At 42.9% G+C, this 17,408-nt stretch overlaps 1 protein-coding gene across 1 annotated transcript in view; it reads right to left on the bottom strand.

Annotated features, from left to right (window-relative positions):
- Positions 1-17,408, bottom strand: part of LOC136578586 (serine/threonine-protein phosphatase 6 regulatory ankyrin repeat subunit B-like) — a 121,764-nt gene that overhangs the window by 11,543 nt on the left and 92,813 nt on the right. The window contains exons 19-25 of the mRNA XM_066578735.1: positions 14,362-14,568; positions 7,772-7,873; positions 5,375-5,473; positions 3,220-3,366; positions 2,852-2,959; positions 2,215-2,412; positions 270-476 (exon numbers count right to left, since the gene is read on the bottom strand). Of these exons, the coding sequence (XP_066434832.1) occupies positions 270-476; positions 2,215-2,412; positions 2,852-2,959; positions 3,220-3,366; positions 5,375-5,473; positions 7,772-7,873; positions 14,362-14,568 (1,068 nt within the window). The remainder of the gene's footprint in view (positions 1-269; positions 477-2,214; positions 2,413-2,851; positions 2,960-3,219; positions 3,367-5,374; positions 5,474-7,771; positions 7,874-14,361; positions 14,569-17,408) is intronic.

Raw genomic sequence — 17,408 nt, 5'->3', positions numbered from 1 at the left:
CAATCCCAACAGAAAGACAACTTTTTGGATAGTTAAAAGTTATTGCTGGGATTATAATTAGATACTTCTTTTCATTGTTGGAAATCAGTGCAGATATAAGGAGGTTGGACCACCCACAATCCTTCTATTTTAAGTAATTTACCCAGCAGCTAATTGATGGATATTTGCCTGGTCACCATCTTTTATTCACAAATTTCTGAATTATTATAATAATGCATCATTGTCATGGCCCACATGACCCAGTATGACTGTGTTTTAGGGAGAATTACCTTCCTGTCTTCTGTGAGTTTGAGGGTATTATGGCTTCTCTTCAGTAGGAAGCTGACCACATCTTGATGGTTTTCACCAGCAGCATACTGGATCGCTGTCTTCCCACTGCTGCACTCCAAGGTGGGGATTGCACCACATTCGACAAGGAAGCGGACAGTCTCTAAAAACCCAGACTTGGCCGCGAAGTGCAGAGGAGACCATTCATTCTACCCACAAAACAGATACACATGAGAGAATAATTGCACAATTGTATCAATAGGTCAAGCAGATATCTCATATCTATCTATCAATCTATCTCTCTATTTAAAGGGGCACTAAGTTTTCTCATCCACTAGCTTGTATTAGTCTCATTATTTCTGTAATATACTAGCACTTAAAATGTTGTGACTTTAGCACTGGATATCACATTTGAAGTGCCTGCCACCAGTGGTCTCCTTGCCAGCTTCTCTGCAATCCACCCTCTGTTGTTAGATATAGAGCTTCTGTAGTAACATGGACACAGAGATGTTTCCTTATTGCCCCCTTAGTGATGGACACGCTACTGCTATGACTAATTTGTCAAGGATCAGACAGCGGTTTATGGGTCCAAAAACCATCAACCTGTGATATCTACAACCCAGTGGGAAGACTGTAGGGTCGACTTAGTTCCAGCTTCCCAGATTCTGCACTTGTTCAAGATGGAGCCCAAATTGAACCCTGCACGGCCTTGCACCCCCAACACACCTTGCTGCCACCACTGACCATTTCTGATAGGTAGGTCAACCACCTCGGTTTCCACTAGCCCACACATAATTAACATACTGCCGAATTACGGGTCCCTTAAAAGGACGACTAACAAAGTTTTAAGCTTTATTCTTAAAAGGGTTAGCAGTGGTTAGATAAAAATATACAAAGATATTTACAGAAGGGCCCCCCCATGGTTCCAAAAATATATCAGCTGTTGGGCTGGGACCTTCGGACGACCGATAATCCCCATGATAAATTTCTCCTCTGATAAATACAGTATCAAGTCTGAGTTCCGCAGTGTCTGGTTGATGTATACTGGACACAGGATGGGAGACAACTGGTTGGGGGAATGTAGTAATTGACATCCCCTTGTCACTTAGTAACTTCATTAACATCAGAACAAAGAGCTTTCATAAATGCATGTTACATAAAAAAGAGAACTTTGGCGCAGGTGTGAATGGAGGGAGAAATGAATATTGATGAGATCAACCCAGCTTTCTCTAGACCAGAATAATGGCAGAATGACACAGAAAGCTCTGTGATGATTCATTAGTATCATTATATCACACCCCGTTGATTGGATCATATACTGTGCAATGCAGCATGGAAAGTGAGGGACAGGAAGTGCAGGACAGGGAACAACAGGCAGAATCCAAGGCTTTCTGCATGTCCCATGCATAAAAGTGGACTCCAAACAGCGAGGCAAATGGAAAACGGGGAAGATCACCTGAAAATCAGAACTTACAGACGTGAAGCAGGATGCAAACAGCAGCAAATGAGCAGGTTTAGAGAACCTGGAGTAATTAAGAATACTTGTTGAAAACTCCGGTATGCTTTAAGTTTACTGTTCAAGGCACATAAAGTATATACAAATATCATTTAAGGGGGGTAATAATAGGATGGATGGAGCTTAATAATCCTACAAAATGGACATGCCTTGACGTCCTTGGGAAATAATTTTGTTTTTATCCATTCCCAAATTGGAAATGTACCGATATAATTGTTTTGTAGGGGTGTAGTGAAGATCATTTTTTACCAAGAAGTAAAACATCTGTGGGTGATGACAGATAATATAATTGGAAAACTTCTATAACTCCCCTTTGTTGACCAGATCCTCAACTAATTGTCAAATTGGGGAAATGTAATAAATTATAAAGCACCAAGCCCCACCCCTGAGGAGTGCCTCAAGTCTAAATGATGTCATTATAAGAAAATAACCTTATCAGTCACATTAATCTCTGCTCCTTGTCCAATAAGAGCTCTCATCATCTCAATGTGACCATTAACAGCCGCCAGGTGGAGACATGTCCTTCCTCTGTTGTCTTTCACATGCAGCTGAGAGGTGGATTTACTGAGGAGGAGACCGACAACAGCAGTGTGCCCATTCTGAGCTGCAAGGTGTATGGGAGTCGAACCCTGTGGAGACAAATTGTCAGCATTTTCATCTACACACAGATTAACCATACATTAAAACCACTAACAGATCAAGTGAAGAAATCATTTTAATTTGGTTTCTACTACTTTTTTAAGCTATTACTGTTATACATGTTTATCATAAACTTATGCATTAGCATAATTCATACATTATGACCTGTGTCACTATGGCAGATCCTTCCTACAGTCCTAACATGACAATGCAGTTTTCTATTATAGAAGTGCACACATTCTGCATTGAGTGATCTTATTTGCTTTACCAGCAGCTACTTGGCATTGAGTGCTACAGTTCAGCTTATAATATACCATTTCTTAACAAAGTTGAACCTTAAACTGCTTACCATTCACATTGGACAAACAGTACTCGTTCTTCAATTGTTAAGATGCTGAAACATGGTAATAACAATATGAAGGTAGTCACCTGACGCCTGGTTGCCGCATCTGCTTGGACTCCTGGGTAATTCAGTAAAAGGCGCACAAGACTTTCATGACCGGATTGAGAAGCCAGATGCAAGGGTGTGTAACCAGACTGTAGAAGATGAAGAAACTGTTAGTGCATTATTGTGTATATATATATATATATATATATATATATATATATATATATATATATATAATAATACAGAGACTATAGGTTACCGTATATAGGACATTGCTTTGCCATTGTATCATATATAGACCCATCAAATATAAGTTCAGAAGGACTACTCACTTTATAGCGGTATTTATTCCATAGATGCCATAAGTGAAAAGTTACACTTTTCCTTTTCTCCCCACATGGGTCCTTACCTCACCCCCGTGCTCTTTCATGAGTGCCATGTCGGCCGTGGATTTTGGAGGCTCACTGTTGATTGTGGCTGGGACCTTGGATAATATCTCTCGCACAAAATCCGCTTGCCCAAAATGTGCTGCAACATGAAGAGCTGTGAATCCTGTCTGGAGAGTGAGATCAAAGATGATGAGGATGCAAAGTTTGATTGAGCATTGGGGTCCCTTTCAATGTACCCCTTAAGCTCTTAGTGACCGCAGTACGCCTTTTACTGACCTCACTAATGGGCTTTAAACCTGCAAATACATCTATTTAAGTTGGCAGCTTGATTGACTATTGACAGCCAGGCTCCTGCTGTAACTGCCAGGATCAGAGAAATCTTAGATAATAGCAGTTTAATCCCTTACATTCAGCAATCAATAGTAACTGCGCATGTAAACAGATGACAGGGGAGGGGCTCCCTCTGTCACCCATCAGCACCCCACTCTGCGATCGCAAGGTACCAATGCGTCCCTATGGCAGTCGGAGGTCTGACAAACTCCTCTGTGTATGCCATTCAACTCAGCCTATTAGTCCTCGCCTCCTATAGAGTCTAATAGACTGCTGTAATAGGCTTAGTAGAATGCAATACATAGTTAATACAGTGTACTGTCCTAGTGATCAAATGATTGCATCTTCAAGTCCCTGACATGACAGACAATGAAAATATTTTGTTAGTTATTGGGCATGGTGAACGCCATAAATATATTTTAGAACATAATGCCAGAAGTGCAATTTTTTATTTTTATTTGGTGATACCAATAAAAACTACAACTCTTCCCATAAAAACACAAGTCCTGATAGAGCTACTCTGCAGGAAAATAAGAATGTTCTGGATCTTAAATGTGGCAATGTTGAGTCGATTACTTTTCCTTAAAAACATGTGTTTATTGTGCAAAAATAGTAAAAAATAAAAAAAATCTATACAAAACTTGGAATCGCAGTAATCGTGCTGATTCAGATAAGAATGTTATCAGATGATTTTTACCGAATGGTGAACGCTGTAAAAACCAAACCCCCAAACAATTTCTGGATCTGCTTCCCCTCCCCTAAGTTCTACAACACATCATATGTACCCCAGAGTAGTGCCATTAAAATACAGAATTCGTCCCCCCCCCCCCCCCCCAAAAAAAAAAACAAGTCCTCACATGGCTCTGCCAACAAGTTATGGCTCCTGAAATGTGCCAATGAAAATCGCTTGGCCCTAAAAAGTTCATTGTGTGAGATTAATAATGTGATTTTAATAAACTGGACATTTACGGACATAGAAATACCAACATTATTTTCTTTTTATCATCCGATAACCATGAACCATGGTCTGCTGCAGATCCTCTTCACATAACCATGAACCATGTTTTTTGTTTAAATATTTCCATAATAGTTTTAAAAAAATCTTTAATTTACTTATTTTTACTTTTTTTAAGTCTCAACAGGGGACTTGAACTAGCAATTATTTAGTATTGCATTATATTGTATTTTGACAGACATACTAGCAAGCCCTACCACAGGAACATCTTAATAGGCAAACACTCATGGCAGCCCTGACAGATTCAGGAAGCCCTAGGCTGCCATGATACCCAAGTCCCGGATGACATCTTAATCCAGGGGCATGTCAGGAAGGGGTCACTATATCTACCAAAAAGAACTGGGTCCAACGCTGCCCCCTGTGGTTTCCACCAATACATGTGTTGCAATGAGTATGTTCTGTTCTTATTTACCCATTTACACACATTGGGGCATATTTCTGTAGAGCAGTGGCTATGTAACCATGCACTAGCATTTCTGCCACAAATATATTAAGGGGCTTGCATCTCTTCATACATTTGCAGCATCCGGCAGCACCTCTATGCGCCAAATGGGAGCCTACGGCGGTTGCAAGCTGGCATAGCTTTCTGCTATAATGTACGTTCTGGCTGTACATTATAGTGAATATGGATGGCCATGTGTGACCACACCTCCTAATGCTGGGCTATGCCCACTTTTTGAAAAAGTGGCGGTGTCCAGTTTAAAAGCCCCAAAAATTGCAATTTTGTATGCCAGAAAGCTGGTGCACAAACTCCAGTATAATACAAATGCCCCGTTTTCTTAAAGCAAGAAGTCGATAGATTCAATCCACAACACCCCAGATGATCATACCTTAGTGCTCGTAAGATGAAACGAGACGCTGCCCTTTAACACGTCCAGGACACTGATGTGCCCCTTCTTAGCTGCCAGATGGATGGCGGACATTCCTTCCTATAATACACAACGGCATACATTTAATTGGTGATCACTAAAAAGCAACGTATTGGCACACTGGTAAATGTATTGTTGCATGTGTAAGGGGGGCACCCCTGCGCCCCATATTATGCTTTATTGTTACAGTGTGTTTTATGATGATGTTGTGTTAGTGTTATAATGATGGCTTATTCTTTAACTCGGGATTGCATGGTGGGGCTTGGTGTTCCCTGTGAGCCGGTGCCGTAAGATGTGGGAATGCGGCCTCAGGGAGAGAAGAAATGTTAGTAAAGGAGTCTACTGCAAGTTTACTGCGGAGAGTTCCAAGAGTTACCGGCCTTGTTCACAGGACAGCATGCCACCAGCCATACCGCCAGCCTTCTGTTTGCTAACTTACGCTTTTCATCTGGCTGTGACGCTAACACACCGGGAAGAACCGGCGCCTTATTGTGTTACTGTTAATAATAAACGTTCAAAGCAATTAATTTACCCGCTTAACGACCGCCGATACACAGCTGCAGGACATCTATGAAGGGAGATCGCAGGGAACTGGGGGTGTCATGGCAGCCGGGGGTCTTTTGAAAGGCCCCAGGGGAGTAATGGCAGAATGCCTATCAAGCCATGCTTGTAGGGTTGCTTGATAGACTGCCTGGCCGATCGCAGTATGATGTAATTGTCAGGGGCGTAACTATAGAGGATGCAGAGCATGCGGTTGAACCCGGGCCCAGGAGCTTTAGGGGGCCCATAAGGCCTCTCCTCTCCATATAGGGAGCCCAGTACTATGAATAAAGCATTATAGTTGGAGGCCCTGTTACAGGTTTTGCATCGGGGCCCAGAAGCTTCAAGTTAGCCTCTGGCTATGGTATTACATCATACCGCAGGAGTGATCAAAGCATCACAAGTTGTTGTCCCCTCTGGGGACTAAGAAAAAAAGTAAAATAAGAACAATAAAGTTTTACTAATTATTAAAAAAAAAGTAATAAAAGATTAAAAAAAAAACCTTTTGCCATATTTGTAATATAAGAATCTAAATAATAAAACAAAAATACATATTTTGTATCGCTGCGTCTGTAAAAAGTAAAATAAAGATTAATAAAGTTTAACTATTTACTTCAAAAAATAAGAAAAAAGGAATAAAAATTTTAAAAAAACCTCTTTTGCCATATTTATAATAAAATAATCTGAATTATAAAATAAAAATACATATTTGGTATCGTTGCGACAGTAAAAGTTCGATCAATCAACGTTGCGCATTATTTACCGCGCACAATGAACGTCTTCAGCAGAAAAAAAAATAACGCTAGAAAAGCGCTTTTTTGGTCACCCAGTCTCCAAGAAAAAATACAATAAAAAGCGATCAAAAAGTCGTATGAATTCCAAAACAGTACCAACACAAACTACAGGACGTCCCGCAAAAAAGGAGCCCTCAAACAGCTATGTCGAGAGAAAAATAAAAAAGCTATTGTGCGCAGAAGATGGCGGCAGAAAATAAGTTAAAAGAATTAAATATCTTTGAAAAAAAAAATACAAATAGTACAGCAAAAAAAAAAACGACATAAGTTTGGTATCGCAGCAATCGTACCGACCCAGTGAATAAAGGTATCAGGTCAGTTTTGTTGCAGTTAGACGCACCGAAAGATGGCGGAGTTAAATTTTTTTTCCATTTCTCTCCACTTAGAATTTTTAAAAAGGTTTCCAGTACATTATATAGTATAATAAATGGCACCATCGAAAAATACAACTCGTCCCGCAAAAATCAAGTCCTCATACAGCGACGTCAATGGATAAATAAAGGGGTTACGCTTTTAAAAAAGGGGGGAAGAAAAAAGGAAAATGGAAAAACAAAAAAAAGCTTGGTCACTAAGGGGTTACACGTGGAGAAGTTGTTGCCTCCTCCCAAATGCCACATCACCATGCTGCTCTATGTCCCTGGGGGACAACTGGCAGAAGCCTACATCACAGCCACACCCCTGCCCCATAGGTTGCCTTCCCCATTACCATCCACTCCCACTCGGACCACTCGCTAGTACACATGTGGGGGGCAAAAACTTTGAATGGAAATGAAAAATGTCCAAGTGTGCTGCTAGTGCCACCACAGGGAAAATGATGTATTACACCGTTCCTATAGAAAATCAATGAACTGCCCATGTAAAGCACTGATGTGCCCAGTCCTCCACGCTCTAGTTAGTAGATAAGGGTGCAGAGTGAAGCCCCTCTCCCCTTCGCTGGCTCAAAATCCCCCAGTAGAATATTTGCAACACATCTTAATAAACCAGACAACCCCTTGATTGAGATCCAGTCTCCTGGATAACTTACCGCATCCTCATCCGATGCAGATGCTCCCGCTTCCAGTAAGACTTTCACCACCTCTGCATGTCCCCCCGATGCCGCCAGATGCAGGGGGGTGGAGTCATTAATCTGGATCAACAGAAAGGAAGACATTAAAAATGTTTTGTCGCTATAGATGGCATTTTTGAATTCTCCTGGCTTTACAGACATTGCCTGAACCTTAGGTAAAGGTTTCTCCCAAATTTATCACATGCACACCTCCACTCCTGATTTGCTCCTTTGGATTTACACCTGGTACCTTACCAGGGTCCTAGATACTGAGCTCAGATCTATCTCCAGGTTCTGCCTCGGATCATCCTTGGTACATCTCTGAACACCTCCTTATTACTGACCCTTGGCTGTCCTGACCTACACATCTACATTTATCACCATAACCTTTCCCCAACCAGCCAGACCCTACTGTGCATTGTGGCAATGCTACTGAATAGGGGTCACTAAGAGGCACTGTTAATAAGGGGGCTTTTCTACTGAGTGCGGAGCACTATTCGCAACAGCACTAAAGGGTATCAGTACTAATTGGGGGGCACAAAGGAGCGCTATTGCTCAGTAAAAGGGTATTAAAGGGACATCAATACTGAGTTGAGGGCACCAAGAGGTGCTATTACAAAGCAAGGGCACTAAGAGGGTATAGATACTAAGTTGGGGAGTACTCTTACTTAGTGTGGGGGCAACATATCTAACTGGAGCCACTATGGGGCACCATTACCGAGTCAAGGGGACCTCATGCGGTACCATTAGTGAGTGGGGCACTAGGGGGACACTAAAGCATTCAAAGGGGCAGACAGGTGGCATTATTAACTTCTAAAGGGACACTTATAGGCACTATTTTAAGGGGGCACTCACAGACATTATTACTTTTTAAAGAGCACACTGGATATAGAGGAAGGATGAAGGGTTTGTGTAGGTTGGGAAACCATTGGCAGGGTGCTGGAAAAGCGAGGAGCCAAAAATGTTTTCTGTTACCAACTTTACAGAGACAAGTCACGGCTGGAAGAAGTCATCATGGAGATCTGGGCCAGACAGAAAAGATGTGAAAAGTGTAGGCCTCCAGTCAGGGAAAACGTCACCTGTGATCACTGGATATAATGATACTGTTATCACTTATACAGTCTACAGAGTGTCTGTGCAGAACTCATATCTACCACTATACGCTGATATCAGCCTTTATACAATGTGTTTTATTCAGTAACAGTATAGTAATATTACTCAGTCATTATGAAGTGATTACATTAGTAGTCATGATGTGGCAGTAATATTTGGACCTGGTATAGCGGTAATATTTGTCTATGTATAGTGTGTTATTATTCAGAAACACTGTGGTAATATTAGTCAGTATTTAGTGGTAATGGTAGCAGTCATGGTGCAAGTAATATTTGGCCCTGTATAGTGATGTTATTGGTAATACTGACCTTTGTATAGTGGTTTTGTTCAGTGTTTCTGGTGGTGCAATTCACCACTTACTGATATAATATAGTGAAAGGGATTGGAGTTGGTCACAGGTCCTAAACCAGCAGCCGTGTGCTTACAGGACCTGTGATGTCACCATCATGTGATCAGTCACCGTGGCTCTGAGCTCTGCCCCTTATTACATGATGGTGACATCATCACATGTAACTCACTCAGTCAGGTGGTCGTTAGTATTTTGGCTGTATGATGGTAATGTTTGGACTTGGTATGGTAGCAGCAATGTAATGTGAGACTTTAGTAATGCCCCTGGACTCAACATAAAACTTTGTTGACATCTTTAGCAGAACATCTGCTGACAATTGCAGACCTGCTGCCAACACTGTTGATGGTTATTAGGACAGTCAGCAGTTTGTTAACCGTCACATCCCTAAGGCTGTTCCCATCAGTGCCGGAGGTTCAGTTTGGAGCCTCTATTGCTGGTTTCCGTGAAAATATTGGACAAAATGGCGCTGCATGCAGCATTATTTCACCCGGGAAATCCTAGAGTGCATAACAGTGCCGAACGGAAGCCATTCTACTCAGTGGGTTCCATTTGGGTCCACTATGGGCCATAACCGGCACTTCCACTATTTCCATTGTTCAGCTCCTAGGATGGAGCAAATAATGGCGGCTGTCAGACACGTGTGAACAAGCCCTAACAGGTCACGTGGAAGGTTGTGGATCTGCAATCCCGGACATGGACAGTACCCCTCCGCCCCCCACGCAACAAGCGCCATTTTGTAGTTTACTGCATAGAATAATGGGCTACAGCCGTGGTTTATCTTTACATCTATAGTAAGGAGCATTTTCTCTCTAATGACATGTGCCGATGCCTACAGATGTTAGAGGACACGGACATTATAGCACCCGAGGTGAGAAAAGATTTCCTGCCATACGGTGGATCACAGTGGAAGGTTCCTTAGTCTCCTTGCTATTCCTCTGCTGCAGGACAATGTGGGCGACCGGACATAACCGGAATATCCACTGCTATTGTACACACTTACATCAAAGGTCTTGTAGATACACAAATATATCCGTCATCACTTCATTGCACAAGGCGGGGGATAGGGGATACAAGAAATGCTTAGCAAACAATAGTAACATTTTGGGGGCAGAAAGTAACTAAATAATTTCTGAAGCAAAGTCTAAATCTATTAACTGTTTCAACACTTAACTGGCATTACATGTGCATATAAAGATAAATGGTCAACATTGTACATTATTTATCCTGTACTGATGCCGAGTTACATCCTGTATTATACCCCAGAGCTGCACTCACTATTCAGCTGGTGGAGTCACTGTGTACATACATTACTTATCCTGCACTGCTCCTGAGTTACATCATGTATTATACTCCAGAGCTGCACTCACTATTCTGCTGGTGGACTATCTGTGTACATACATTACTTATCCTGTACTGCTCCTGAGTTACATCCTGTATTATACTCCAGAGCTGCACTCACTATTCTGCTGGTAGAGTCACTGTGTACATACATGACTTATCCTGTACTGCTCCTGAGTTACATCCTGTATTATACCCCAGAGCTGCACTCACTATTCTGCTGGTGGAGTCAGTGTGTACATACATTACTTATCCTGTACTGCTCCTGAGTTACATCCTGTATTATGCTCCACAGCTGCACTCACTATTCTGCTGGTGGAGTCACTGTGTACATACATTACGTATCCTGTACTGCTCCTGAGTTACATCCCATCTTATACTCCAGAGCTGCACTCACTATTCTGCTGGTAAAGTCACTGTGTACATACATTACTTATCCTGTACTGCTCCTGAGTTACATCCTGTATTATCCTCAAGAGCTGCACTCACTATTCTGCTAGTGGAGTCACAGTGTACATACACTACTTATCCTGTACTGATCCTGAGTTACATCCTGTATTATACCCCAGAGCTGCACTCACTATTCTGCTGGTGGAGTCACTGTGTACATACATTACTTATCCTGTACTGACGCTGAGTTACATCCTGTATTATACTCCAGAGCTGCACTCACTATTCTGCTGGTGGGGTCACTGTGTACATACATTACTTATCCTGTAACGATGCTGAGTTACATCCTGTATTATACCCCAGAGCTGCACTCACTATTCTGCTGGTCGAGTCACTGTGTACATACATTACTTATCCTGTACTGACGCTGAGTTACATCCTGTATTATACTCCAGAGCTGCACTCACTATTCTGCTAGTGGAGTCACAGTGTACATACATTACTTATCCTGTACTGACCCTGAGTTACATCCTGTATTATACCCCAGAGCTGCACTCACTATTCTGCTGGTGGAGTCACTGTGTACATACATTACTTATCCTGTACTGATCCTGAGTTACATCCTGTATTATACCCCAGAGCTGCACTCACTATTCTGCTGGTGGAGTCACTGTGTACATACATTACTTATCCTGTACTGACGCTGAGTTACATCCTGTATTATACTCCAGAGCTGCACTCACTATTCTGCTGGTGGAGCCACTGTGTACATACATTACTTATCCTGTGCTGCTCCTGAGTTACATCCTGGATAATACTCCAGAACTGCACTCACTATTCTGCTGGTGGGGTCACTGTGTACATACATTATGTTACGGTACTAGTGGGGTGCTTAGGTACACATGGCGCGGGGCTTCCTGATCTACACCCACGCCACTGTCCCTTCCTGGAGATAGCCCTGATGGTGGACATGTCCAGGCCGCCAACTCTGACCCTACGCTTACTAGGGGGGACAGGCAGGGACCGCCGTACCTATGCAAGAGACTACTACCCACTAGTACCGACAGGAAAGTCAGATGACAGGAACCAACACGAAACAATACAAACAGAACAGAGGCAGATGGTAAGGCCTGGCTGATAACAGTGAGGTCTAGTGGACAAGCTGACAGAAGCAGGATACTAAACGAGGCAGACTAGCTAGCAGAGGGAATGGCACAAAGTACCAGGGCTAGATTACCAGCAGGTCAGAGTAGCTGGACTACTCAGCAGACACTGAAAACTGAACAACAGAACAATAATCGGCCACTTCCAGGCAGCCAGAGCTGGATATTATAGGAAGGTGGGAGGAGCCGATAGGTAGATAGACCTGTCAATCACCAGCACACCTCTCAGACACACAGCAGGGTAATTAACTTGACTGGAAGGCACAGGAGATGTTAACCCTGGCTCGTCTGGACAGAACAAGGTGTGCTGGCAGAATTAACTATGAGCTGACAGGCGTAACACATTACCTATCCTGTACTGATCCTGAGTTACATCCTGTATTATACTCCAGAGCTGCACTCACTATTCTGCTGGTGGAGTCACTGTGTACCTACATTACTTATCCTGTACTGCTCCTGAGTTACATCCAATATTATACTCCAGAGCTGCACTCACTATTCTGCTGGTGGAGTCACTGTGTACATACATTACTAATCCTGTACTGATCCTGAGTTACATCCTGTATTATACTCCAGAGCTGCACTCACTATTCTGCTGGTGGAGTCACGGCTTACATACATTACTTATCCTGTATAAGTAGTATAAAACAGGATGTAACTCATGATCAGTACAGGATAAGTAATGTATGAACACAGTGACTCCACCAGCAGAATAGTGAGTGCATTTCTGGAGCATAATACAGGATGCAACTCAGGATCAGTACTGGATAAGTAATGTATGTACACAGTGACTCCAGCAGCAGAATAGTGAGTGCAGCTCTGGAGTGTAATATAGGATGTAACTCAGGAGCCGTACAGAATAAGTAATGTATGTATACAGTGACTCCACCAGCAGAATAGTGAGTGCAGCTCTGGAGCATAATACAGGATGCAACTCAGGATCAGTACAGGATTAGTAATGTATGTACACAGTGACTCCACCAGCAGAATAGTGAGTGCAGCTCTGGAGCATAATACAGGATGCAACTCAGGATCAGTATAGGATTAGTAATGTATGCACACAGTGACTGCACCAGCAGGATTGTGAGTGCAGCTCTGGAGTATAATACTGGATGTAACTCAGGATCAGTACAGGATAAGTAATGTAGGTACACAGTGACTCCACCAGCAGAATAGTGAGTGCAGGTCTGGAGTATAATACAGGATGTAACTCAGGATCAGTACAGGATACGTAATGTATGTACACAGTGACTCCACCAGCAGAATAGTGAGTGCAGCTCTGGAGTATAATACAGGATGTAACTCAGGATCAGTACAGGATAAGTGATGTATGTGCACAGTGACTCCACCAGCAGAATAGTGAGTGCAGCTCTGGAGTATAATACTGGATGTAACTCAGGATCAGTACAGGATAAGTAATGTATGTACACAGTGACTCCACCAGCAGAATAGTGAGTGCAGCTCTGGAGCATAATACAGCATGTAACTCAGGATCAGTACAGGATAAGGAATGTATGTACACAGTGACTCCACCAGCAGAATAGGGAGTGCAGCTCTGGGGTATAATACAGGATGTAACTCAGGATCAGTACGGGATAAGTAATGTATGTACACAGTGACTCCACCAGTAGAATAGTGAGTGCAGCTCTGGAGCATAATACAGGATGTAATTCAGGATCAGTACAGGATTAGTAATGTATGTACACAGTGACTCCAGCAGCAGAATAGTGAGTGAAGCTCTGGAGTATAATACAGGATGTAACTCAGGATCAGTACAGGATAAGTAATGTATGTACACAGTGACTCCACCAGCAGAATAGTGAGTGCAGCTCTGGGGTATAATACAGGATGTAACTCAGGGTCAGTACAGGATAAGTAATGTATGTACACAGTGACTCCACCAGCAGAATAGTGAGTGCAGCTCTGGGGTATAATACAGGATGTAACTCAGGAGCAGTACAGGATAAGTAATGTATGTACACAGTGACTCCACCAGCAGAATAGTGAGTGCAGCTCTGGGGTATAATACATGATGTAACTCAGGAGCAGAACAAAAGAAAGTACTCAACTGTTTCTATATTTAATCCATATGTAAACTAGAAAATCGGGTCTAATGGTGAATATTTATGCCCTTTTAAAAAAGACCTGGTCTTATCCTTCAAATGTTTGTACAGAATCTATCATTCGGCCATTATTTCTGCAGGTTACAAGTTTACCTTGTTCCGTGCCGAGGTCACACCACCCATATTAGACTTTAGAAGCTCTCTGATCACAGCGACACTGCCCTTGGCGGCGGCTATATGAGCACAAGTGGAACCTTCCATGTTGGCCGACGTCACCAGCTCAGGTCGATGTTTCAGGAACAGCTTAACTACCTCGGAGTGGTCATTTTCAGCAGCGAGGTGAAGAGGCGTCTGTCCTTGCTGGGAGAGAGGGAAATGATAGGAAGATCAGTAATGCTGCTTATCTGGTGGCTGTGTTACAGCTAAACTGCCTGGACTCCAGACTGATACATTGTAACAAACCAGCAGAGGGATTTGTGATGATGTGCTTAGTTCACAAGGGGTTTGTCTAGGCCAGGCTTACCCAATTAGGTGTCTTGTACACGACAGCAGGATCTGACCCTGTGCCCGCCGGTGACCCCGCTCACCTATCTGTATTCTTCCTTTTCTGTACTGCGAGAGCGCCGTACAGATAGAGCCACACCATCGCTAGGTGATGACGCGGATCCCACGACTCTCTGCAGTGCTCACTGCAGAAGGGCCGCCGGACGGACGGCTTACATTGACTTCAATTTCTGCTCGTGTACAGGAAGCAGCGGGTCTATGGGTGGTATTTACTGTGAAATCCAGAGGCAGCCGCGACCCCTGATTCCGAAATCAAATCCGTCCGTGTGCAGGAGCCCGTAGTTTTAGTAAAGGTCGACTTACCTGGGTCTGCTCTTGGGTGAAGGTCCAGCAAACCCAGGTAATGAGGGTTAACACAAGGCACATAATTATAATTATGGATGAATTATGGTACGATTGGGGCGATAGCTATGGGTTACTTCACATTAGCGATGTTTTATAACATGTTACATTGCGATATGCACATGACTTGTGAGGTTTCGTAGCCCATGTTTCCCTATGGAACCTTCCTCTCTGTTGCATTGCACCATGCCGCATGAAAATGCAGTTTTTGTGCGGTGCGATGCACCTTTGACAGTAGGAAATCCTACTGTCAAAGCCCTAAAGTAAGCCCTAACTGCAGGGAAAATTTTAAAAAACACATACATGACCTAAGAATTGCTGTACAGCTCCGGCCTGTCCTCTACCCGGTCCCTGGCAGTTGTCTTCAGCATCTCTTCTGGCCGGGGATTAGAAAATCCCTGCCTCTAGGAAGTGCTGCCCCTGATTTAGAAAGAAATTTCTAAAAAAAGGAGTTGTGCCTCTGATTGGTTGATGGCCGCGACTCAGCCAATCAGAGCCAGTGCTCAATGAATCAATCACAGCCAATGAATGGCTGTGATTGGTTCATCGAGCGCTGGCTCTGATTGTCTGAGCATCACAGCACTCAGCCAATCAGAGGCACAATAAAACTCCTTTTTTTTAGAAATTTCTTTTTTTGCATCGCTGCATTCAAATTCCCATAACTTTTCTATTTCCCATGAGCAGAGCTCTGTGAGGGCTTGTACTTTGGGTAATGAGCTGTGGTCTCATTGGTACTTTTTAATGAACAAAATAAGCATTTTGTCTCAGTTTTTTAGTTTTTCTTTAAACTGTTGTTGCCGTGCAGCATAAATAGGGTGTTAAATGAATTGTTCAGGTTGTTACGGAGAAGGTGAAATCAAACGTGTTTTTTCTTTTTTATTGTATTTTTTTTAAAAGAGGGGAAAGTGGGCAAAAAGGTATTTTTTTCACTGCTACTTTTTATGTTTTTTTATTACTTTTATTTGTTACATTTTGTGTGTACCTGTAGGTGACTTGAACCCCCAATCCTCTGATTGCTATGATAATGCATTCCAGTACATCTGTACTGCACTGTATTTTCACTATTGCTAGCGATCATATGCTATGGCAGACCCGAACACCAGGTAATGGCGCCCGGTTGCCATTACAACCCATCGGCTCACCACAATTACATTGTGATGGGCCAATGATGTCACAGAGGGAGCATGCTCCTTCTATGAACCATTTACATGTCTTTATCAACATTGATCGCGGTATTTAAGGGGTTAACAGCAGAGATTGGTGTTTTCACTCCCGCCACAGATGGCACAGGCTCAGCGTCTGAACCCGTGCCATGCACAGAACATAAGTTTGCATCCTGTTGCCTAAAGTACCAGGCAGCCAGGATGAAAACGTACCTCCCGTGTTGTTGAGGGGTAAAGAGGTTGTCGTTTGGAGAAGTTTCACGATAGTCGTAAGATGTTCTGCCATGAGAAAGGCTGAAGCCTCCGCAATACAAAACTCTATCTGCAATTCAGGAATAAGTAGTTCTTGCCCATAACTGCACAAAACTCTATGCTAAGCTTAACAGTCTTTGTGGCCTCTAGAGAATGGTTGAAATCTGGTTGAAATGCTTGACAAATCTCCTTAAAAGGGGCATTAACTTTTTTCTATTTTTTCTAATTTTGTTCTTTTACCACTTTAAATCACATTTGAAGTGGCTGCCCCTAGGGGTCCCACTTTCAGCTTCTCTGAGATCCACTGTCTGTCGTAAGGTACAGAGCTTCTTTAGTAACAAAGACACAGGGACGTTTCCTCAACAATCTGGGGGTGGAGCTACCTTCATAGGAGGCTCCCGTGCAATCGAAGGCTTCAGATCAACAGATCTGCAGACACTATGATAATAATCTCCACAATCTCTGCTTCTCCTGTATGTGTATGTGTCTATGTGTGTACCCACATTGTATTGGGTTTACTCACTTTTTGGCCCAAATGCCTGAATTGTCCTGAGAGAGTAGAGGGGTAAGCATATAGATACTGCCCACCTGCTGATTGGACCACAGACTGTGCAATGCAGCATGGGAAGTAAGGGCAAGGAAGTACAGGACAGTGAACTACTGGCAAAATGGTAGGCTTGCTACACACCTCCTGCATGAAAGTGGGTTTCGAACAGCAGAATAACAGAAAAATGGGGAATACCACCTACAAATCAGAACTTGCAGACATCAAACAGGGTGCAACCCGCAAGAAATGAGCAGGTAAGGAGAACCTAGGGTATTTTAGAAGACTTGTTGAAAACTCAGGTACACTTTAAGTCCACAAATTTAGTCAGGAAG

Source organism: Eleutherodactylus coqui, chromosome 9 (genome assembly GCF_035609145.1).
Source record: "Eleutherodactylus coqui strain aEleCoq1 chromosome 9, aEleCoq1.hap1, whole genome shotgun sequence".
Lineage (NCBI taxonomy): Eukaryota > Metazoa > Chordata > Amphibia > Anura > Eleutherodactylidae > Eleutherodactylus > Eleutherodactylus coqui.
The sequence above is the reverse complement of the archived record's forward strand: the minus strand, read 5'-3'. Positions and strand labels throughout refer to the sequence as shown.